We start from the raw sequence: 26193 nt of genomic DNA on the forward strand, positions 1-26193 counted from the left end.
TTGAACCATGATAGTAAAGGATTTGCCCAGTACTGTTAATTCGCGAAGAAATCACTATGTACTGTATTGCTAAACAAACTAACAGTTTTTTAAGGTCTGGGGATCCAACATCGAATAAAAGTCAGTAAATGATATTTACCTTTATCACAAATTCAATTTTTATTCTTGATAATCGTGATTACATGTTGACCTCTGCACTTCACATTACTTTTATATGCAAACTTATCTCCAACAAAAAAAACGCAATGTCCAATCAGCATTATTTATCTCCAACAATTACTTTTTTTGCCCCCCCCCCCCCCCCCCCCAAGCAAAGAGAATTGTCATCAGAGCAAAGAGCATTGTCGTATTAAATTCCGGAGTGCATCATCGATGGTACTCGTGGCCAGAATATTACAATCATATTACATTATGTACAGACATTACAGAATTCAGGGTTGCACAAGCCTACTGGCAGTTGGAAACAATGAATGATTCCACATTTCACATAAATATATAAACAGTAACATCAGAAAAGTAATGCCTGAATACGCGGGCCTACAGGCTACAGTGATTTAGATGCAGTGGCTTCAGGAAGTGTTCAAAATTTTTTTTCTGGAAATTGACCTCTCAACTAACACTACCACAACGAAATTTTTAATGCACTGAAAAAGTCAAATAAAACTTAGTACCTCAGTTTTCTCTGTATTTTTTTTAAAATCATTCTGTTTTGTAATTTAGTAATTTTAGTGAGCTTTCCACTGATTATTTTACTTTATTAATAATATACAGCACTACTGAATGCATATCGTGTTTTAATTGATTCATGCATATTTTTTACCACACTAGGACTGGAATTTTGAAAATGCTTTACTTGTATAACTACTGACTAACCTATGATTGAACGTTCAAAACTACTCTATCATTTTCGTAATTTCTACATAAAACAAAGCACTTTCTTCTGAAAAACATTACTTCAGTCCCCAGATCATCACTGTAACAAAATTTTACTACATTTCCAAGAATTTCCTTCAATATTATAAAATATTTACTCATAACTACATTACAGAAATGATTTTGCATTGATGCGCTACCGAGCCTTCTCAGACCAATAACATCCTTTCACTTCATGCAGCATTATTATTTTAATTGAAGTTTGCTATTAGTATTTTTCAAAGTTTCTTTATACTTGCAGCTCAACTCAGTGACTGAAATTTCTCCATTACCAAACATAGATGAACTTTTGCCAAAATTAGGCCACAGCACAGCACCTTTTCAGTAAGACTGACATCACAGAAGCATATTACCAAAATCGCTTGGACTCAGCATCACAAGCTTACCTAGTGCTAAATACACCATACAACATTATAGTAAGTTATCTTACAAAATCTCATTATTCCCTGCCCTATTTCAGCATTTTATGGACCAGTTACTACAAGATATTCCAAATGTGCTACCACTTTCACAATCTCAAGCTCTTATTTCCAGAGAGCAGCAGCAAAAAGACTCAAACGAAAATTTGTGCAAGTGTTCTTTCATGCAATCGACCATTTCTCTCCTCCATCTTTGGCCCTATGCATCACATATCAACTCTGACTATCTATCACTTCCAGCCCAGGCTGCTGTATTTGCCTAATTTTCACTATTATATCCACCACTGGGTAGCGACTTCACATGCTAATGCAGATACGCTGTCCCAGTTTCAGTTTTGGACCAATATGTTACACTACCTCACTCTGTACAACACGGTTGGCCAGATACACTTCTCAGATCTGGTTTTCACCCCTGGTGGCCATGGCAAAATCCAATGCACCTAAACGAATGAGTTCTGTTGTCTGTCTCTGACCACTTCATCTTCATTCCTCCCTCTCTTTTGCACGAGTACTGCGCCTCTTGTATACTGCCCATTAGTGCAAGTCCTGCATGAAAACTTCGGCACAACACATGTTCCGGCCCAATATTAATTCCGACTTGTCCACCAATGATCCACCTGTCAGGCCCCACAAACTGGACCTATCCAATGATTCTCTCCCTGACCTAATGTTATGGAGTCATAGGAGTGTATCTACATAGATTTTTGTTAACCTGTTTTTTTTTTCAGACAATGTAATTTAATTGGGATTGATTTATTGTCTCACAGCTCTTGTATGTTTGGGATGTTCAAGGTGATTTCTTCCTCTACTACTGTGGCATTGGGAAACATATCTGCTCTTGAAGGCACCCCACACTTAGCTTCAAATAACAGGATGGCATTCAGCTCCCATGACTTTGGCAGTTTTGTGTCCATAACAGGATTCAACACCTTGTACTTAACCCTGCCTCCAACAGTTGTGTACACTTTCAAGACCCAGCTCTACAAGGAAATGATGCACATTTTCTATAACACCCTCTGCAGTTTTAAGGCAACTTACAGGGCCATTTCTTCACTGAGGCCTTTCCCTTTCGGGTCAGCGCACAGTTTTATTGCAGTACTGAAACAGTCGAAGTCCATGCCAGTTGCTTTATTGGTTTGATTTTCACTATGGATTTTGTTTGTGGATGCTTACTGATTGGAATCTTTTAGTAACTGGCTACTCTGACATTGCATGAACTGGACTTTGATTTGATTACTTACTTAAACACAGCTTGCTTTGATCTGAAGAGCTTACTATAACATATCTCAATTTCTTGAATAAACCAGGATGAGTGTATGTTAGTTCTGAATGTTAAATGCCTACACAAAACTTACAAACACTGTGGCTTCTATTTATTGTGATGCAAACAAACCAGAATAATAAACAAACACATTGATGCCTACTTAAAAGCATCACTAACAACGTATTTACAATGAATGTTCACTTTCAGTTAGTTATTACTCAGTCTGATATGGTACTCACTTATAATTTGCAATATTTAACTTACCTCAAACACCAAATTAACAAACTGATAGTTCAACTTTCACAGCATTTGCTATAACACACTTCTCAATAGGTTTGATAAGACTTTTGACAACAATTTCATGTATTTCCTAAATTTGCACATCAGTGGTTTATTTTTCTTCCAGTCTTGTAACACCTCTCTTCACTTGCTATTGCATCTGTTATTGAGACTTTCAACCAACCACACTCTGACGGAATCAAGATTAAGAACACTGACACCAGAGATTTTTCCGTCATGATGAGTGAGCCAAAACAACTTCAACAAGGGATTGCCTTGGGACAGGAAGAAGCAACCCAACCTTTAATGCTATCATGGGTCTTGAGGTTTAGATAGTATAGCCTAATTTCTGGTGTAAATGAGAACAGTATTAATTGTTTTTAAAAAAGTATCTTGTTACAAGGTTCAACAACACGTCACCAAAATATCGTGGAAAAATTTCACACGTCTAGGAAGAACTCTAATTGCAACTTATGGCTAATTTAAAAAACTTTCACTCTGGAATGATATAGCTGTGTAATTTTAAAAATGTAGGAATATAAATACATGACAATATTGGAATGTTGGGGTTATAACACATCTTTATATTGAACACTATTTTTTATTACATTTTAATCATACGTTGACACCTAGCAAAATGAGCAGCTGCAATGTCATGGAAAATAGAAGCAGTCATGACCCTGTCCAAGGGATATCTGATCTCTCATGGTTTCTGCCACTAAAATTGGCTGAGTAATTGTTTGGACTAAAAATAAAAGTGTAGAAAAAATAAATGTCAAAGTATACTTTAATTGCTTTTGTAAAAACACACAGAAATGTACACATATTTATTAAACAATTGTTGCTACACCAATCTCTTCTTTAAAAAATACAAACCTACTAATAATTTAATAATCATGCACACAAAATGTCACTGCGATATTTTACCTGCACCCTCCTTGAATGTTGATACTAAACTGCATAACAGAGGCCTGGAAAGATCAGTGGAGTCAGACACTTAATTTGAAGAAATTATTTTTTATTTTCACAATACATGTAAATTTGTTAGTAATATAAGAATTCCTTGTTGAGCTGCTTAGTGTCGAACGTTTGACTCAAAAGAAAGTTTGCAGTTTTACCAATTTTTACACTGCAATTGAATAGGTGACTGCAAAAATGACATAAACCAAATTTTATAAATTTTACAGAAGAGGAAAAAAATTGTATCTTTTGTATCTATCCAAAGAGAGAACAGAGTCCATCTGATTTTTACACGTTTCAAATTTAATTTAAATTTCTGTTTGTAAAAATGTTTTACATGGTGTCTATACTAAATAACACTTGGATGAGGGGGGAAAAATTGAAAAAAGAAAACACTCAGAGAAGGTAGACGTTTAATCACCAAAGTAGATGGAACACAAATTCTCATCCAGTTTTATTTTCCAGATTCAAAACAAATTTGGAAATATGATAAAACACCTCTCATTTTCAACACTTATGAAGACACCTGAAATTCATATGAGGGCTGACTGAAAAGTAATGCCTCCATCTTTGTAACTCTTCAACAGTTGGCAGCATTGGTATGCAGCAGGTACTGGCTTGTTCCGTAGCCTCTTCTCTACAACTCCAGTTGGTGGGAAGCCTTAGCACAACGGTTGTGTTGTTACAGTGTAAAGTATGGAACCCTGCATAGACAGTTGGTCAATGCGATTTAAGCAACGTGCAGTCACTGAATTTTTGACAGTAGAAGGTGTGACCCCAAAGGAAATTAATCAGAGATTGAAAGCAGTTTGTGGTGATTGTGTTGATGTGAGTGCTGTGTGTCATTGGGCAAGTAAGTTTAAGGATATTGACGCAGGAACATCTGACCTGCATGATAAACAAAGAGTTGGACGTCCTGTGACAACAACCAACAAGTTTCACAAGCAAAATGTTGATAGATTGATTCAGGATGATCATTGTATCACTTGGAGAGAAATTGCAAGCACAATCGGCATTTCACATGAACGTGTGGGTCACATTATTGCTTTGCTTGGTTATCAGAAGATCTGTGCAAGATGGGTACCCCAGATGCTCACTCTTGAAATGAAAGCGCACACACTTTTAAATTTGCCGGGAACTCCTCTCACGTTATGAGAATGAAGGTGATTTCTTTCTCCATCCAATTGTCACAGCAGACGAAATGTGGGTACACCATTACAACCCGGAGACGAAATGTCAGTCTGTGGAATATAGACACAAAGACTCGCACCAGAAAAAGAAATTCAAGACGCAGCCCTCAGCTGGAAAAATCATGGTCACAGTGTTCTGGGACGCAGATGGTGTTATCCATGTTGATTTCCATGATCGTGGAACAACAATAAATCCAGAGCATAACATCACAATGCTGCAAACTTGGATATGGATAACAAGGGTCCAAAAGGAAAAGGGAAATGTTTTCCTGTAGCATGACAATGCCAAACCACACACTTCGCGTGCCACTAAAGCAGAACTTCAGAGACTGAATCTCACCACCATACGGCATACAGTCCAGATTTACCACTGTCTGACTTCCATCTGTTCCTGATAATGAAAGACAATCTGCGGGGACATCATTATGCTTCTGATGAAGACGTTGAGAGAACTGAGAGACTGTGGTTGCGGAAAAAGTGTCGATGTCTTCTGTAACTTGTTCATCGTTGGCAGAGATGTATCCAATTGGCTGGTGATTATGTGGAAAAGTGAATATTGGTAATTAAAGATCACGTTCTAAGGGTTATTTCTGCATTTGATTTATTAAAATATTCCCTTCCAAACCCAATTAACGAAGGTGGAGGCATTACTTCTCATTCAAGCCTTGTAAAATGCCAAAAAAAGCAACACACTGAAAATTTATTGTTGTAAAAGACAGAATACAAAAGGTTATGTGAGTGATAAATTCGAAAAACATAATCTGCAGTGTCATCTGCCAACTCAGCCCTGGGAAACATGCAGAAATTTTTATAAAATTTGTGGAAATCCTGCACTATATATCCCACCATCTTCGTCACATTGTTTAACATAATTTTACTTACTGCAACAGGTCCAGAAGGATGAGAGAGAGAGAGAGAGAGAGAGAGAGAGAGAGAGAGAGGGAGAGAGAGTTGGACAGCCTGACGTGTTTTGAACCTGACTAACACACTAATCTATCAATAAACTCATTGGCTATTACAAGATCCTTGTGCTGTGAATCATACAGAAATTCCATGTATTTACCAGGTAAAAATTAAGTTTCTTTGTTGGCCAGCATAGGACGTACCCAGTGGTTCCACAGCTATAGTACTCCTCTAGTAACAGTCTTTCCATAGTGAATAATGAAAATCCAAAATGTGCGAGGATGTGAATTTTGTCACTTCAAATTTAGATTAACTGATTATGACTACATACTCTTCTGGAACATACAACCAATTATATTACTTTTGAACATTATGGAGACAGGAATGGCATCTAATGGGAAAGTTATGCATGATCTTGCTGAGCACTTACAATGTCAGAACAAAACAAAATCAAAACCCAGTTACGACTTTGTCCAGGATAACCATCAGGAAAAGGTGAAGATTTTTAGTGGAGGAGGTAAATATTCATTTATGTATTTGAGTAATAGTGTATGGCTCTTTCCCTACTTCTCTTTCACAATAAATAAATAAACAAATAAATATTTTTTTAAAAAATTGAGAAGTTTTGCTAGCAGAAGATTCTCATTGAAGTAAAATATGACACCAATAGTCTCATCCTGTTCCATGCCCAAATCAATTTTGCACTTAAGTTTTACGGCAAAATTCTTTGCTCTCCTTTCATTAACTTCTATTTCTTTTTTAGTTACTTTTCTCATAAGGGATGACAGTAAAATGTCTCCACTCACATTTAATGATACCATCACTTGTGTGCAGATTACAGATTCATTAAATTATTTCCCATGTGAATCCAGATACAGAGTCATGTCCAGCCCAGCATCTAAGTACTTTATATTCTGGTAATGATAATGATTGAACTTAGCTGGAAATTTCTCAATATGATCATGAATCTCAACGTATATTTCTGCATCTGTTTCATTTTTCTTATGATATTTCCTTCACTTACACAACAGCACAACTCCTTTCAATAGTAGCTTTGTCAGTCACAGCATCCTGTTTTCTATTACACCATGCAATGAATTAAATGCTACTCTAATGTACATATTTGTTTTCCATCAATCAAAATATTTTATTTCAAGGAGGTTGTGCAAGATTTCGGACAGGCACTTTGAGGTTTACTCTCTTTTATGTTATTCCTTTTTGATGGGTTGTTGCAGGTTACCAACAAATTAACAGTGTTGGTCAAGCCAGACTTTTGGTCAGTACTTAATTTGAAGAAACACTGTATGCTCACTTACAGACAGGAGCTGTTGCTCTTGCTGGTATGAAGTTATTTTTCCAATTTGCACATCCGGTACATTGTAACATTTTCAACAGATTGGCGAGTATCCCCATATTACAACGGATTCTTAACAAACAGTACAGTGTTTGAAAGCTGACAACAGTGTGGACACATCATTTGTTAATGCCAAACACACCTGCACAGTATCACTCGCAAGCACTGTTGTGACATCTACTGATCGGCCCAGAACCAACACCAGAGTATCATTCCCAAGCATTATTATGGCATCTTCTGATCGGAGCAGAAGCTGCATACATTACGGACTTGTGTTGTCCCTGCCATCATTGCAGTTTTCTATGGTTCAGCATCTTTGAGATGAGGCACTGGACTATGCACACTGTATGTTGATCCCAGACAAGTTAAATAATGTGAAAAAATATGTTACAAAAAATTCTAGACATACATGGTTTCCGAAGTCACTTACTCACCTGTAAAAGAATTTAAGCACTCGGCTACATAAAATACCAGGAACCAAAGTGTGGTAACTTGTAAATATAATGAGCAACAGATAACAGAGGACACTAATTACAGGGGTTGAACAAAAATATGGAAACTCAAAAGACATTACATAACTATGCCTAATACAGTGTAAGAAACTTTTTGGCATTCAAAACAGATTCCTGTCATCTCAGAATGGATAAAAACAAATCTTGTATGGTTTTCAAGAAAAGTTTGTGCCATTCATCCTGAAAAACAGTGGCAAGTTCAAATAACGATGACAGAGGTGAATAGTGATGACGTGCACCCCCCCCCCTCTCTATCTCTCTCTCTCTCTCTCTCTCTCTCTCTCTCTCTCTCTCTCTCTCCCCAAAGGAGACCATAAACGCTTAATAACATTGAGATCTGGTGACAGTGACAGCCAGGGCACATGTGACAACTCATCCTTGTGCTCACAAAATCAGTCCTGGAAGATGATAGCTGTTTGAACAGAGGCCCTGTCTTTTTGGAGGATAGCAAGGCCATCTGGGAACAAACATTGTACCATGTGATGCACCTGAACAGCCAAAATGGTCACATAATCCTTAGCAGTAATGTGCCTTGTAAAGTAAGCTGGGGCCCATGGAATACCACAATATGGCTGCCCAAATCTTCACAGAGCACCTGTCATGTTCCATTCTTGGGATGTATACTTTCCCGTACGTCAAAAACAGTGTGAAATAAGACCAAATGGTGATAATCTATTGCTCCATAGTCCAGGTTTTATGGCTCCAGTACCATGTATTCCTGTTACAGGCATTTTTATCACCGATGAATGGCTTTGTAATTCCAGCTTGCCCTGCAGTTCTCTGCTTATGGAGTTCCCTTTATGCTGTTTTGGTGCTGACAGAGTGAGTTTGTGAGTGCAACATTCAGTTCTGCAGTGACTTCTGCAGCTGTTATCTTCTTATTTTTCATCACAGTCTTCTTTCAATGCCTGTCTGTGCTATCACTCGACACACACTTTCAACTGTGTCACAACTAAGTGGATGAGCCTTTTCCTCTTTTCTTGTATGCAGTATAAATCGTCAATATGGTGCCTCCTGCAACACCAAATACTTTGGCTGCTTTGGTTACAGAAATACCTACCACATGAGCAACAATAGTTTGCCCACATTAAAATTCACTTAGTTCTAATATAATGCAATAACAGCAACATGACTGATATGTGCAACATACTTCAAATGGTTCAAAGCACTATGGGACTCAACTGCTGTGGTCATAAGTCCCCTAGAACTTAGAACTACTTAAACCTAACTAACCTAAGGACATCACACACATCCATGCCCGAGGCAGGATTCGAACCTGTGACCGTAGCAGTCGCACGGTTCCGGACTGACCACCGCGGCCGGCTGTGCAACATACTGGCAACATTGCAGTACATAAGCTTTGACTGGTATTACTTAACATAATTTCATACCACAACAAAATTACCTAGTACAATGTATTTTAATCGTAAAGTGAGCATCAATGCTTCCCAGGCAAGCATGATTTTAAGATGTTTTCATCCAACTCTAATCCTACTTTAATATTTCATTTAACTTCCAAATTTTGTGTAAGTTTTGAGAGATCATAATTATTTACAAAAATTACAAAACAATGGGTTTATCAAATTTTAACCAACAATCGGTCCACGTTTATCATGGTTTTCATTAAAACAATTATGGGAATGAAAGTAATTTCTGATATCACTTAAATTAATTTGTATCTTCTTGGCACCATCCATCCATGTTTTACCTACATGGTTTTAGCTGTAAAACCTCAAATATTATATTTCTTATAACTAAGGATTAATCTTTGCTTATCAAAAGCATTGTTTCTTATAGACTTGTTATATGGGTTTTAACTTTTTGTAACTGTTCTCTAATGTGTGCCTGAATGGGTTGCGGCACCAATGTCATGTACAATGTTCTAGAAATTTTCATTGGCCTTATTTCTTTATCAGCAATTAAGCTGCATAAATGTGAAAATAAGAGCATTTGCCACACCAATAACCATGCTATATTACAAATACCAGTCATTCTTATGCTGTGCATTATTTTAAAAGCTATCTCATATCCAACATGCAAAATGTGGATTCATTCTCAACATTGCAATCTTTATCCGTTTATTTACTGTCAACTCTAACAAGTGGACGACATGTCAATCAGGTACCCAGACTGTGTGCTAGTACTAGAGGGCCAAAGTCAGTTTTGTGTTACATTTTTAATAATGTCATGTTTATTCAAACGTTACACTGTGATAAGTGTTTGAACTGGTCTTGAGGAGACAATGTGGATTACAAAATTAAAAAATAGGGTACTATTTAAAAGACTTACTGGTGTTCATATCTTTGCAATGAAGAAAGTTACAAGAAAAGTAATCATAATTGGCATCTCCCTGTGGTAGCTAAACAATATCTGCTAGATTCATTTTCTAATTTGCTTCTAGACCAGAGGTTCCCAAATGGTGATATGCATACCTCTCGTGGTAAGTAAGGACATTTCAGCTGGTACACATTTGAGTAACCAAAAGACATATCAATATACGTAAAATTATTCTCTTATGTTGCCTTATTTTTAAATGAAAGTGAGAAAAATGATTGAACAAAGGAACAACATGAACAGCATGGTTCAGTCAATGGTTGGTAAAGGAATATGGGCAAACAAAGAGGCAAAATAAATGTTGGGATGGCAGGAAGAATAAAGATCAGGAGGGGGGGAGGGCATATTTAATGCGAAGGACCAAAACATGGTGGCATTTCAGCAAAATATGGACCACTGTGAGGGGGGGGAGGCTCGTTATGGAGCATAAAATCATGGGTCGATATGAAGAGAGCAGAGGGTGGTAGGGTCCCTCCAGAGAAGGTGAATGGAAGGATGCAATGTGGTGGGAATTCCCTTTATCACACAAAGTTTACTAGATGTAGAGTTTATTGTAGGATTCCGCCTGACAAGCAGATGAAACGTAAATGGGAAGCTTCAGCCCACTGTTTCTGGAGGAGGAAGGTGGCTGGACAGGAGGCAGATGCTGTCACAAAATATTTCGCAAGTTGTTCTGTGAGAACCAATGGATCCACACAAAGGGCACCGGAAGGGCAAGGCTCAGGATAGAAGACTGCTGTTGGCAACCTTGGAGGGTGTGGTGCAAAGCCCAGACCCGTGATGAAGGGACAAAAGAACCTAGGGAGGGGACAAAATGTTCCCAACACACCTGCTGGCTGTGTTTGATTAAGTAACAGGCTCTGGTGTGAAGAAGGTAGATAAGACCGGTGGAGCATGACTGCTGCTTAAAGCAATGGTTGTGCTCCACCAAGCGACTGGCTGGTGGCAAAAGGGGCTCGTCAAGTGGGGGACAGCAATACCGGTGGTGTAAATAATTCTATCAGACATGTCATGGAAGACTTCATCAATACTACCCAATAAAGAAGGGGTAAACACAACCTGGGAGGTATGTAGATGGATGGGGTGATATCCATAAACAAGAAGTACGACTCCGATTGTGAGGGGGGAGTCACCACCTCCAGGAGCACTGGAGCAGCCTCGTCCCAGGACTACCATTATTTCATAGGTCAAGGAGGGCAGGGCCCAGAGAGAGACAGAAAGTTGGATTCAGTGAGAACTGGGACTGAAAGAGAATGGGTGACCTTGGGTGCATGAACTGTGGGTCCAATGGCCAACCTGTGGTGCCAGACCTCCAGTCTGGGACAAGCTGGGAGAAGGGCATCAAGACCAACAGGTGCCGAAGAAGGGACACACTACTCCGGCCAGGTAGGGAGAGAGGCATTGGAGGGGAAAACACGTGGGAGCTGCTAGGGAGGTAGAGATGAGAGGTACCTGGACTGGGGTAAGGAGGGAGGAGGGGCAAAGATTATAACAGAGGCAAAGTTAGCTGTCATAGAGACAGGGTGAAGACAGTCATATTTCTGACAAGCCTCAATGTATGATAAGTGCTCAAGGGATTTACACTTCTTTATCTTCTTTTCCTTTCTGTAAACCAGGAAATTTGGCAAGTGTGGAGAGTGATAGTTATGACAATTATTAAACACGGGTGGCGGAACACAGGGCCTCCCCTCATGGAGTGGATGACTACATTCACAGCATAGAGGCTCTGCTGCTGTACAGTGGGAAGACATGTACCCGAAATGTAAATACAGAAAACACCTTATGGTGGGGAGAACGTATGGCTTCAGGTCACAGCAATAACACACAAGCTTGACCTTCTCCAGGAGGTGGTAAGGCACTTTCCGAAGACACTAAGTAAGGTGTTCTTCCCCAGTTGGCTCACACTATGTAGTGAATATTAAAAAGGGAAGATCAAATCCCATAGGGGACCAAAAATGCCAAAAAGGAAAGGAGAAAACAAAAAATAAAGAGGAACAAAAACCAGAAGGAGTACCAATAACCAGGAGGATAGCCGGAAACGCAGAGGGGAAGGAGGGGGCAGAGGGGAAGGAGGGGGCAGAGGGGAAGGAGGGGGCAGAGGGGAAGGAGGGGGCAGAGGGGAAGGAGGGGGCAGAGGGGAAGGAGGGGGCAGAGGGGAAGGAGGGGGCAGAGGGGAAGGAGGGGGCAGAGGGGAAGGAGGGGGCAGAGGGGAAGGAGGGGGCAGAGGGGAAGGAGGGGGCAGAGGGGAAGGAGGGGGCAGAGGGGAAGGAGGGGGCAGAGGGGAAGGAGGGGGCAGAGGGGAAGGAGGGGGCAGAGGGGAAGGAGGGGGCAGAGGGGAAGGAGGGGGCAGAGGGGAAGGAGGGGGCAGAGGGGAAGGAGGGGGCAGAGGGGAAGGAGGGAGGGTATGAAAAAAGGAATGCAGCCCTGGATGAAAGAAATGGCCGCAACAGCTTGGGGGTAATGCACAAGCTCATTGAAGAGCCAGGAGCCCCCTGAGGAGTCACAGAATGTTTATTTCAGGCTGTATGCAAGACACAGGAAGTTCAGATTATACCCTGCCAACACCCTTCCATTACGGGTAAAGGCCGACAAAGAAACCAGTAATAACCCAATCCTCCTATGCATTGTATGCTCAGAAATGCTTTCAAATCAAAGCATGAAGCCTTCTTTATTAAAATATCTTCGAAGTTCTAAGCATTCTGAGTCAGCTGGTAAAACTACTGACTTTTTTTTCAAAAGAAATGTGTGTTTTGTAAAAAAGATGATGATGTTTGGTTTTTGGGGCATTCAACTGGGAGGTTATCAGCACCCATACAAATTCCCAACCTTTGCCCAGTCCAAACTCGCCACTTTCATGAATGATGATGACAACACAAACACCCAGTCATCTCGAGGCAGGTGAAAATCCCTGACCCCATCGGAAACCGAACCCAGGAGCCCATGCTCAGGAAGCGAGAATGCGACCATGAGCTGTGGACGTCGTAAAAAAAGTTCATATTGGTGGCAAATTTGATTAACACTGATACTAACTCAATAAAAGCCTCACACCTGGTTAGTTTTAGAATTGGTAAGGAAGGAAAACCTCATGCGTCTCTCCCACTGCTTGCAACTAGATACGGCCCCAGCAGTTTTTGGGGGAAAAGAGGCAAAAGAAATACAAATAGTTCCATTATCCAAGAATACAGTAAAACGGAGAGCTGAAGTCATGTCTTCCAATATTGAAGAAGCATTATTATTACAACTGCAAGAGTGCACCGATTTTGCTCTTCAAATAGACAAGAGTGGAGGCAGCACAATTATGGCACAGTTCCTCATTTTTGTATGTTTTGACTATCATGATGGTATAATAGAAGTGTGTCTTTTTCTGCAAATCACTTGCGTCAAATGCTTCAGCAGAGAACATTTCCTATATGATTGCCCTTTATTTGTTAAAAATAAGCATTTCATGGCAAAAAGGTGTTGCTATTTGTACAGATGGGGCCAAGACAATGTTTGGTAACTTAACAGGAATGACAGCAAACATGAAGAATGTTGTACCTGATTGTCAAAGCAGACACTGCATAATACACTAAGAAAGACTGGCTTCTGAGAATATGCCCAAAACTCTTCATATTGTTCTGATGGTCAATGCAAGATGATTTCACAACGAATACTCTTCTTTCTCTTTGGGAAAAAAAACACCTCCTTTGAAATAAGCTATCTGAGTTTTAGTGGTGTTTGTTACTAGTTACATGTGTGAAAGTGAGTTTTCTGAGTTCATGCACATTAAAAGTAAATACAGAAACAGACTTAGAGAAATGGTGTTAATACTGGATACTTTGTAGAGATTTCACTGAGTACTGCATTCAGGAATTTATTTTAGTTGAAATGTACAAGATAATTCACTTAAAGTTTTCAGGAAACACACCTTAATGTCCATTATTTGCAAATTAAAGTTCAAATACAAAAATTTAATAAAAAATGTCAAGAAATCGAAACAAAATATTCACAGCCCAATAATTTCAGAAAGTTACAAATTCCCTTGGCACAACAGTTACTGCAATATTTGTTAGTATTTTACGGAATGTCCTTTTGATTTAATCACTGCCTCGACTCTGCAAGGCATTGAGTCCACCAGCTGTCGAAGATCATCTGGTTTCATCACAAACTGATGATGGCCTTAAGACTTGGCGCTTTTTTGCGATAACGTTGTCCTGTAACGCTGCCAGACATGACTTGGCATGCAGCCCCACACCATGATACAGATAGAATGCTTCACAGTAGCAGTGGTGCACTAAGGCAATAAGTCTTTGCCTAGTCATGACGAACAAATTTAATTCCATCATATCCAAAGATGCTGATCTTACTGCCTGTTGGCTGCTGTCTCAGGTTCTTCGGCCACTTGTCTGATCATTTTTCAGACATTTTACCAGCACAAGTAAATGTCTGGCCATGTCAAAGTTTCTCTCTCCATTGCCGGTGGTGGACCGGAGCCGAGCTCAAGGCCGCAGACTATATTTACGTGGAGCACCAATGTCCAAAGGCTCCCCCGTGGTCATCTCCAATGTGGTTCTCTTGCTACCTGTGATGGTCATTCACTGTGCAGCAAGTGAAGCCAGGATTCGTTTAGCTTGAGGCTTTTTTCTTTCTTGTTGAAGCTGTTCTCATGTTTGTGTATTTCTATAGCTTCTCTGAACAAGGGTGTGTGATAGTTCTTCTCTATAGCCAGAACTTCCGTGTCAGCAAATCTTACTACGTGGTCGATCTCACATAGAGCGTGCTCTGTCACAGCCAACTTCTCCACTTGCCCAACCTGCAAAGTTGCTTATATTCTGTGATCCTGATGTTGATTGATCATCCAGTCATTCCAACATAAACTTTCCCGCAGGTGGGTGGTATGTGGTATATTACCAACATTGCAAGTTGATCCCTTTTCTCCTTTGTCAATCTGAGACACTCTATCTTCTTTGTCGGTTTGTAAATAGTACTTACGCTGTGTTTGCCCAACATATGGCCGATTCTGTCAGTCACTCTGGGACTGTATGGCAGAAAGGCCGTACCAGACATTTCTTTCTCTGATTTGTCACTTCGCCAAGTGTTTGGCCCTGTTATACTTTTAATATAAGTTGTGAAGTGCCCAAAGCTCCTCAAAACACTTTCCAAATGTTTTATTTTGCGTCTGAGTTGCAGCAGCTCACATATTCATCCTGCTTGCGTTACGAGCGTGTTAATCATGCCTCTTTTCTGGCCTGGGTGGTGATTTGATAGTTTATGCAGGTATCGGTCCATATGTGTCAGTTTTAAATACATGCTGTGTCCCAGGTTTTCAACATCCCTTGTGACCAGCACATCTAGAAATGGTAGTTTGTCCTTTTCTAATTCCATGGTAAATTTTATGTTGACATGGAGCTGTTCAAACGTCTTAGGAAGTCGCCGAGCTGTTCTTCACCATATGGCCCCACACAACAAAGGTATCATCGACGTATCCGTTCCACACCTTAGGTTTAAAAGGTGCCAAGTCCAGTGCATGTGCTTTGAAATGTTCCTTGAAGAAGTTCGCCACCACTGGACTAAGAGGACTACCCATGGTGGCACCTTCCAGCTGTTCATACAAGTTGCCATTCCACGTGAAATAGCTCGTGGTGAGACATGCATGAAAGAGTTTTGCGATTTCTTGTGTGAAAATGGAACCGATCTGCTCCACAGAGTAACTGAATGGCAATTTCATAAAGAAAGAAACAACATCAAAGCTGACCAAGATGTCGTTTGGTGCAAGTTTAAGATTCTTCAGCTTCTCAATGAAATGTTCTGAGTCCTTATGTATGTGTCAGTCTTCCCCACATGCGGACGAAGCAGGGAGGCCAAGTGTTTTGCCAGGTTATACGTCGTGAGCCAGGAGCACTAACAATCGGTCTTAGTGGAACATTATTCTTGTGACTCTAGGTAATCCATAAAGCCGAGGCGGGAGGGCTTCTGTGTTGCACAGGTTCCTCTGTACGTCCACCGGCAGAGAAGATGCCTTGATTCACCGATTCGTATTCTGTGTGATACACAGTGTTGGATCTGTATTTAGTTTTTGGCACACTATTTGATCAAAAGTATCCGGACACCCCCAAAAACATGTTTTTTTTTCATATTAGGTGCATTGTGCTGCCACGTACTGCCAGGTACTCCATATCAGCGACCTTGGTAGTTATTATACATCATGAGAGGGCAGAATGGGGCGCTCCACAAAACTCATGGACTTCGAACGTGGTCAGGTGATTCGGTGTCACTTGTGTAATACGTCTGTATACAAGATTTCCACACTCCTGAACATCCCTAGGTCCACTGTTTCCAATGTGATAGTGAAGTGGAAATGTGAAGGGACACTTACAGCACAAAAGCGCACAGGCCAAACTCATCTGCTGACTGACAGAGACCGCCAACAGTTGAAGAGGGTCATAATGTCTAATGGGCAGACATCTATCCAGACCATCACACAGGAATCCCAAACTGCATCAGGATCTACTGCAAGTACTGTGACAGTTAGGCGGGAGGTGAGAAAACTTGGATTTCATAGTTGAGCAGCTGCTCATAAGCCACACATCACGCCGGTAAATGCCAAACGATGCCTTGCTTGGTGTAAGGAGCGTAAACTTTGGATGATTGAACACTGTAAAAATGTTGTGTGGAGTGATTAATCATGGTATACAATGTGGCGATCTCATGGCAGGGTGTGGGTATAGCGAATTCCTGGTGAACATCATCTGCCAGCGTGTGTAGTGCCAACAGTAAAATTCAGAGGTGGTGGTGTTATGGTATGGTATGGTATAGTAGTGTTCTTCATGGAGGGGGACTTGCACCCCTTGTTGTTTTGTGTGGCACTATCACAGTACAGGCCTACATTAATGTTTTAAGTACATTCTTGCTTCCCACTGTTGAAAAGCAATTCGGGGATGGCAATTGCATCTTTCAACACGATTGAGCATCTGTTCATAATGCACGGCCTGTGGCGGAGTGGTTACACGACAATAACATCCCTGTAATGGACTGACCTGCACAGAGTCCTGACCTGAATACTACAGAACACCTTTGGGATATTTTGGAATGCCGACTTCGTAACAGGCCTCAGCGACCAACATCTATACCTCTCCTCAGTGCAGCACTCTGTGAAGAATGGGCTGCCATTCCCCAAGAAACCTTCCAGCACCCGATTGAACATACGCCCCAGCAAGAATGGAAACTGATCAAGGCTAAGGATGGGCCAACACCATATTGAATTCCAGCATTACCATGGAGGGCAGGTGTCCGGATAAGTTTGATCACACAGTGTATGTCGTCGGATCTAGTACGCCCCAGATCTTCTGCTCATAATCTTCGGTCTTCATTACGACAGTTGCATTTCCCTTATCGGCAAGCAGTGCCAATAAACTCTTGTCAGTATTAAAATTCTTAATAGATTGTACCTCTTCTTTCTTCAGGTTGCAAGCTGGTGAGTTTGCTTAGCAGAGTATCCTGGCTGTTTCAGTGCATATTTCCTCCGCTCTTTCACAAGGAATGGTCCAAATGGCTGCTTTGATATTAGCAATGATGTCCTTCACAGGTACAATTCTCACGATGACCGTGAAGTTTCCTGCTTTTTGGACAGACACTTCCTTTGTGGTCAATTGTGGTTCAGTGAGGTTGACCACTTCATGCGACATGTCGGGAAACGCCTTGTCGGTCTGCTTCCAGCATATTACAAACTTTTTCTTCTGTCGCTCAGTGCAGCACTTGAGGTCACTCTGCGTGCTCCTGTGGGTGATGCAGTCAGTCTTGTCCCAGTCATCTCGATGCATTCTGTTACTTAATTGATAGAGAATGTCCAAAAGTACCTCATCTGTTCTTGCCAGTCTCTCTGTGTTGTACGAATTAGCTTATGAGGAAAAGTTCGTTCCATTCTGCTATAGATACGATGTATTTGGGTGGTGGTGAATAGATGCTGCACTGAAGTTCTTCTATTCAGACGGACACAAACTATCCCATGAAAGTCTAGAAGAACCAACTTGAAATGGTGAGTCTAGGCATATACAGTAACACACTACACATTGCTTCCATGGGGTTAGTGATGAGGAGATTAGATTAATTACAATGCACACAGAGGCATTTGAGTATGGATGTAGATATAGGTTTACAACTCTGATGTTACATCATTCACTGGTGAAGTAGCATTAAATGATTGACACAGAAGTGAGTACAAAAAATCTGGTTGCAGAGACAAACTGATGTGTAGTGTATTACAAGGTCTAGGTTAAGCTGTAAAGCATTTGTTGAGAGTCAGCAAGGACAGCAAATGTGATGATAACAAGCTTGACTGCGCTAACAGACTGATCTGTAGCACATCTCGAAATCTAGATTAGGTCAAAATGTAACAGTTTGATTAGGAGTTGGCAAAGTTGATGAACGTGAAAGCAAAAGTTTTGGTTGTGGTGACTCACTGGTCTGTACCTAGGTTGGAATGTGACATTTGAGCTGTTAAACATGCAAGAATAATTATGCCATTTGAAATGTGTTTGAAGTGCCTGTCCTAAAATACTGAATTTTATACTGCATCAGTAATGACTATGTCACAGTGTAAAATTTCCTTTTCCCCCTAAATGAGAACTGAGCTGTAAAATACGGGTGTGATATACCTTTCATTATATTGCTCATTTTGTTGCTTTCATTCTGCAATTTCATTCTGTAAACATATGCTGCATTTGGAGAGTGGAGCGCTTTTTATATATTATGTATATTTCATATTGTACAGTTTGTGAGTAGTTGAAGATATTGGCACTGAATATTTGGTCTTTGGTTTCTTTCTGTGACATCGCTTGCATTGTGTTTACTTATTCTCTACCAGTGAATAGTTTGGCAACCATTCAAACCGTGACTGGTTTCAAAATTGTAGCAAGTTTCATTGAGCTGCAAAAACGAGTCAGCTAACTGATTGGGAATTTTTGTGTAGTTTGAAAGGCAAAAAGTAAATCCTAGATTGGCGCAAGGCTTACAGCTTCATCGTGAACGAGAAAAGATGTGACGTGTGGCAACTGAAAATGAAGCTCCTAGTGTAACGTGGGTTGTTCGCGAGAATGACCTATGTTCCACCACAGACACTCATACTGGTGAAAGATGGTCATTTAATGTACTCACAAAAATCCACTGTGCATATACTGATCTGTGATCTGTGCAAACGGTGCCTGTGTAGTGGCATAACACAGCAGGGGCACGGCACAGTGTGGCGAGCACAATAGCACTTGCTGGACGTGAACATTTATACCTTGGTGGTGGTGCCCCTTGAAAGTGTTAAGAACACCCTAGAGAAAACAGACATACTACAACATAAAACGTTCAAGACAAATGAAGACTGTAAATCTTAGATTTTAAGTTGTGTTCGGTGTAGTCAGATGTATTGAATGGTACATTTGAAGTTATGAGTTATTGATAACTGGATCTGTCTTCACACTTGGCTTAAATAGTTGAAATAATGCAGCAGATTATCATTGAAGACATGTTCATCATCCAGTGGTAGGAAATAGTGAGACACTCTCTTACAGAATCACCCTGCCTGGAGATGAAGTAGAGAAGAATAAGTTCACAAATGGTCATGGTATTGAGTAGCCGGACCACGAGAACAAAACAAAAAGGTGACATTATCTGAAGAAGAACAGTAAAAGGTAACATAGATCACATCAAACCCTATTAACGGTGCTACAGTAAAGCTACTATAAACACGCACACAAGCACTCAAGTCAGCCAGTCTTGTCATCGCGAGAGCGTATTCAAGTATTTACACATGCCAATGCACAGATATCTGTGGGTCCATCAGTTACCACTTGCTGAAATGCTCATTATCAGTTAAAGTGTCCCTTTTTTGGAAGTGGCAAATGTAAGTTACAAAAGGAAAAGCTATGTATGTTCAATCTGAAGAAATCAAACGAAGCACATGTTTGGCAACTGCCTCTGGCAGGATGCTTGAATTTGTGTGCACAATGACCTGGTTGGGTAACTTCAATGCTACAAAACACTGAAACGATATAAATTATTGAACTTTTTTCTTAACAATTATTTCTTACCACAACTTCCCCTGCAACATGCTTATACACTCTTCGCACAGTTTCTGACCACCTCATACATGGAGAAGGCACAGTAAAGACAAAAACACTTATTCATGTATTTTATGATTTGTGCATCTCATCTGGATAATGGCAACTCATAAGTGATTTAATTTGCACGTGTACCATTACCGAAATACATAAATAAGTCTTTGTTAATTTATAGTTTGCTCTATATACATATATTCAAAAAAATTAGCATCAAAATTTTTTCACTTGCATTTGTGTCACAGGCTTACCTTTTAATAGCAGGCCTTTCTTCTGCATTGCATTTCTATTTGCTCTGGTATTTGAGATTTATGGTGGCATTCTTGAATCTGAACTGAAATAATCATATACAGAAAACGTCCCTTCAGATCCATTCTTTTTTGTCGATTTTATTACTGTAGCTTTGCTTCTTATGTGCCGCAACATGCAAAGCACGTACAGTATATTTTAACTTAGCAGAATATCCAGTCCCCTCTTTATTGTTGGTCAAATTTAGATTCATGCTTTTGCTATTATGTTCTCTCTGCTAATCATTTCATAACATCTAAAACACATTTTAGTGAACTCTTTTCTAGAGTCATTTCCAAATGAATGCAGACTAACGAAAAGCAGTGACACTCATAAACATTACACAAGAATAAATTCAAATCTTCATGTGTTACATTGCCAATACACAGCTCTGTCAAAAGGGAACATTTAACAAGGGCCGTCAGATTCACAGAAAACTTCCCATAAGCATAAAGTCAAATGGATTATTCAGCACATCAAATTTTATATAAATCTGTAGTGGTATATTGTAAATTATAATACACCCAGTGTAAATACTGACATTTAGTCTGACATCTGTAGCCCAGTGGATGATATCAGAGCATTTAGATCAAATAAAGAAATAATACTGGCAAAATCACAGTCAAGAGAACCTTGCAGAAAAAAATTAAAACTCTCATAATCGTAACACTTCAGGCAATACTGTATTTTTAAGAACACTGATGTATTTTTGAGCAAATATTGGAAGCATGAATAATCATCATGTAACAAGTGAATGACAAACTAATGAATAAGGACCAGAAACTTCCACAAAACAAAGGAGCAAAAACGTAATGTCTGCATTTCAACAACTACTAAAATGTTAACTGGCTGAGCCTTCTCCCTATATGAGAATACTTGTAAGAACATCGTTGCAAATAATAAAAATTCAAATGGCTCTGAGCACTATGGGACTTAACATCTATGGTCATCAGTCCCCTAGAACTTAGAACTACTTAAACCTAACTAACCTAAGGACAGCACACAACACCCAGCCATCACGAGGCAGAGAAAATCCCTGACCCTGCCGGGAATCGAAGCCGGGCGTGGGAAGCGAGAACGCTACCGCACGACCACGAGATGCGGGCTTGCAAATAATACAAACCATATGTGCATATGAGTATTTGTGTCTCCAGCAAAGATTTCGTTAATGTGTGCACATTTATGCACGGTTTTCGTTTAGTTTTTTCAAGTGTATTTCAGTGTACTCAATGCATGTACATCCAATCAATTCTGGAACACAAACAGCTAACAGGTTATTCTTGCTTATGTTTGAACTGTGTGTCTAATTCTATGAAAATTGTCTAAACGCAAATAATAAAACGAGTTAGGGGAATACCAGGGAGCTTCCAGACCATAGAGAAGCTTTTCAGGGCAGATCATTAGTTTAAAACTGATTATGGCATACTACATGGAATGGAACAAACATCTTGAAATAACATTTGCAGATTTTAAGAAGGCATATGACTGCCTCCATAGACCTCCAGTACTAAATATTTTAAGAAATCTGGGACTCCACACAAAACTAATTAAATTCCTTACTCTAACAGACACCAATTCGAAGGTTACATTTAGAAGAGACATTTCTGAACCACTCCTTATAAAAACAGGCTTACGACAACTGACCATGTATCACCATTATTGTTTAACTGTGCCCTGGAATACACAATGAGAGAATGGTACAACGATAACCCAAAGAACATAAGAATTGGATGTGCTAAATATAATGTCAGTTTGAAATGCATGGGATTTGATGATCTTGCTCTCCTAGCCAATGCTGTTCGAGAAACCAGGCAACAAGTGAAATCACTATAAGAAATAGCACAGAAAATTGGACTCAGAATATCATTAAAGGAAAAAAAAAAAAAAAAAAGAAAAGAGATATTATGCTAACTGACCAAGCACTTGCAAACAAAATTACAATAGGGGAACAAGAAATCAAAATTGTTGATAAACTTAATAAGGTGAAATCTTAACTTACAATCTAAATGAGAAAGCAACATGACAAAACAGAATAAAAAACTGAATAAAGTAAATTACAAAAACACATAGAACAAAAAAAGCCTATCCATAGAAACAAAATTAAAACTTTATAAAGCAGTCACACAACAAGAAATAACTTATGCAGCCGAAACCATCTTCAAAACAACTAATACAGCAGAAATTGACAATACATTGAAGTCAGAAAGAATAATAGTTAGGACATGCATAAATAAACAATATTAAGTAAATGGGCACTGGAGAATAGCTTCAAATGAAACAGTGTACAAGAAAATAGAACCAGTAATGAGCACAATCAGGAAGAAGCATATCTCATTCTTTGGACATCTGCTTAGATCATCAGAAAACAGAATTAGTGTGATAATAATAGAAAAATTGTGGAATAGTAAGAGCAACGTTAAAAGGAGCACATAAATTATGAAAATACAAGAACTCAAAATTACAGTATACAACACAAAAACAGGGAGAAGCAGACTACTGCAAGCCACACAAACCAGGCTACAAATGAGGTTCAATAACCGGGTTACAGGAAGAATGATCTCAGACGAAGAAAGAAAATATCTGAAAGAATGAAGAAGTACTGGGCAGACAGAAGAGAAATACAACCTTCAAGTAATAATACATTATAACAATCCCTGTATAACTACCACACTACTGAATTTCTTATTAAATTAAACCCACAGTCTAATGCTATGTATAACCGACTGGAGTAGTCCAATGAAGGCCATAAAATGAAAATAATACATAATAGATAACAAAACAAAAAATGCTGAATCAAAAGTGTAACCTTACAATTTTTTACATTTGTTATTAGCACAACTGTAAGTACTCACAGTTTTCGAGTATTTTCGTCTTCTGAAACCTGTAGTTCTTTCTGCATACTCTGCCTACTGTATGTCTTGCTTGTCATTCCGGACTCTGAAAGTTAACAATAAAATGAAAGTCCTACACCTAGATTTAAGACCTGCATACCGTAATGACAGTTGCATGAAACACACTACATCTAAGGCTACGCCTAACAAATTACAAAACTATTAAATCATTGGCGAATGTTATCAGAATCACTGATACTACACAAAAAGCAGTCAGTTATTCACCTCACGATGATTCTTTTCGTGTACATTATTGTTGAAAGTGTATTTCCGCCTCAGTACACTTTTAACCTACGGAAAGGTACTTTCGTCGACTCCGAGACGATATTTAGATTTCAAAAATTCTTCTACACACTTCAACTCACCTTCGGCTAAAATCTGGGACGTATACATGTACCCATTCCATTCCAAGTATTCTTGAATTAAACTGTTAATAAGTAGTAGACTTTCGGGCAATTCTGGTTTATCCCGTGGCTGCGGATTAGTGTCGAAAACTTTCATTATTTCTGATTTTACTTCGGCTCTCACTTTGCGCAGGCTTCCCGATGATTCCAAGTTTTCCTTTAAAGCTGGAACGCCAAGAGTTAGTAACCATAAAATATACCACAAATATTATTTACTTCTGAAACCTACACGCTTCAGCACCTTCATACAGCTCCCGCTCTGAATCCATTTTTCGTATCGCCGCCTTCGCAGTAGCTGTGACAACTTCTCGCTACCACTCCTTGATTTGTTTCTCTATGGTAAGTTATCTCTGACGCCAGGATCTTAAAAACACATTCCTTTGTCTTGTTTAGAAAATTTGGGTTTCTGAAAAATTGAAATGATCCCATTAGAATTCACAAGACATAGCATTGCTGCAGGAAAAAAACCTAAGGACATCACGCGATCGAGAGCGCATCCTGATTTTATATCTATACCGGTACTGACACGGTCAGTTCTTAAAAACAAAAACAGAAACATGTAATAAGCGCTGCATTTATCCCTCAAACTCTTTACTACTGTATTTATAATTACCGAGTAGCATGCAGACAGATGTTAACTACGCCTAATGTGGGGCGCCCCATTCGGGAGGATCGGTTTCAACTCTCAGTTCGGCCATCAGAATCTCAAACTGCGCGATTTCCCAAAAATCAATAAACAATACTTGAAAGGTTACATCGTTTCTTTCATTTTTCTCTATAGTCTGAGGTTGATTTCCTCCGTAATACAGTTGTCATCCGTCCCGATATAACGGGACTGTCACCGTTATGGACCTTCCTGTCCTGAAAAGACGTAATTTTTGTCTCCATTTTGCAAACTACTGTTAAGCCTAGTTTACACGACGACTCTTGCATGCAACTGCGCTACCGGTCACTGCGCAAGCGCGCCGCGCTTTTGCGCAAATCGTCGGTGAAACTAAACAGTTTCGGCGTGTTCAAACTTTTGGCGACACTAGTTGAATGGGTTTTGAGGTTAAGTGTAGACAAACTGAAATATGAAGTGGGGAAACGGAGAATAATGTTCGTTTTTTGGATATCTATGCTTTGCATAGGTGTTTGTGGGATTTCAGTGATGCTGATTACAAAAATAAGCAACATTTTGCTGCTTACGAGACCGTCACGTACTATCAGAACATAGACAGTTTGACAATATCTGAACTGCAGGGCAAAATTTATTAAATTAGGAGCACATATACAAATGAATTAAGAAAAATACAAGCAAATGTAATTCTAGCTGTAGAAATGCTCTTGTCTACAGGACTAAAATCCCATCGTTCGAATTAGCCGATTTTTTTTAAGGAGTATTGTTGACAGGAGGAAATGCTACACAAATCAATAAGCTACATTTTTTACTCAGTATTCATCTATTTAAAACATCGCAGCAGTGCTTCCCATTCACATATGTTTGAATTTTGAATTATTGCCACTATACAGATCTATCTTCTAGAGAGTAGTTAATGAAAAAGCGTCATTACCAACTAAAACCGTATCTTATGGCATGCCGAGTGTTCTCGATTGTAATGCATGCTATATGATATGTAATTTCAGTTCTGGCAACAGTGGTTCATGCATTACAATATCTTTATTCCTTATCGCATAATTAACTCTATTTAGAAGAAACGTTAACAGTTCTGGTGACAATCTAAGATAATTAAAAGAACTTCTTGGGTCTTCCATTACAAATTATTTCAGCAGGGATGCTGAACAACCGAGATGACGTCTTTTCTTCATCCAGTCACGAATCGATTTTTTTTCCCTTTATTGTTATTTTGAAACCTGTATTACAGGCAGGCCATGCAGCAGCAGACGACGCCGCTCTTTAGCCGCAGAGAACACAAATATACAAATGAAGACATTTAAAGAAAGAAACATGGTGGACATATAAACGGAGACAAACACTTTTTAAAATACAAGGTGCCGTTCACGGGCGGAGAGTTCAAGATAAAATTGTTCAGACACTTCGACACAGACAGAGACGAAAATTATCACACGTGAACGTAAGGGCACAAAACGAATAACACTGAATCACTTAAGCACAAAACGACGGCACACACAGAACACGAGGCGCTGATCTCCGGCGCGTGAATGTTCACTATCCGTGTACGAGTCCGGGGACCTGCCAAGAGAGGAGGGGGGGTGAGAGAGGGGAGAGCAGATGCCATGGGCAGGGGAGATAGGGGGGAGGGAGGAAGGGGGAGGGGAAAAAGGAAAGAGAAGGGAGGGAGGGTGCCTAATGGAAAGGACACAGGATGTGGGGGGGGGGGGCAGGATCAAAGTTGATAGGAGGGGTAGATGGAGGGGA

General features: G+C 39.7%; 1 protein-coding gene across 2 annotated transcripts; it reads right to left on the reverse strand.

Moving 5' to 3' along the window:
* Positions 1–3664: 3664 nt before the first annotated feature.
* Positions 3665–24520, reverse strand: LOC126162577 (centrosomal protein 20-like). Of its 2 annotated transcripts, none has more exons than XM_049919172.1 (5): positions 24427–24507; positions 24055–24219; positions 23775–23978; positions 23371–23455; positions 3665–3866 (listed from the first exon to the last, which is right to left on the reverse strand). In XM_049919172.1, the coding sequence occupies exons 2-5, from the start codon at positions 24080–24082 to the stop codon at positions 3806–3808; spliced, it is 378 nt and encodes a 125-aa protein (XP_049775129.1). In that variant the 5' UTR covers positions 24083–24219; positions 24427–24507; the 3' UTR covers positions 3665–3805. The 2 variants fall into 2 exon arrangements, with proteins under 2 accessions (XP_049775129.1, XP_049775128.1); XM_049919171.1 differs by lacking the exon at positions 3665–3866 and adding an exon at positions 8103–8828 and having other exon boundaries at positions 24427–24520.
* Between the last annotated feature and the right edge of the window lie 1673 nt (positions 24521–26193).

This window comes from Schistocerca cancellata, chromosome 2 (assembly GCF_023864275.1).
Source record: "Schistocerca cancellata isolate TAMUIC-IGC-003103 chromosome 2, iqSchCanc2.1, whole genome shotgun sequence".
Classification (NCBI taxonomy): Eukaryota; Metazoa; Arthropoda; class Insecta; order Orthoptera; family Acrididae; genus Schistocerca; species Schistocerca cancellata.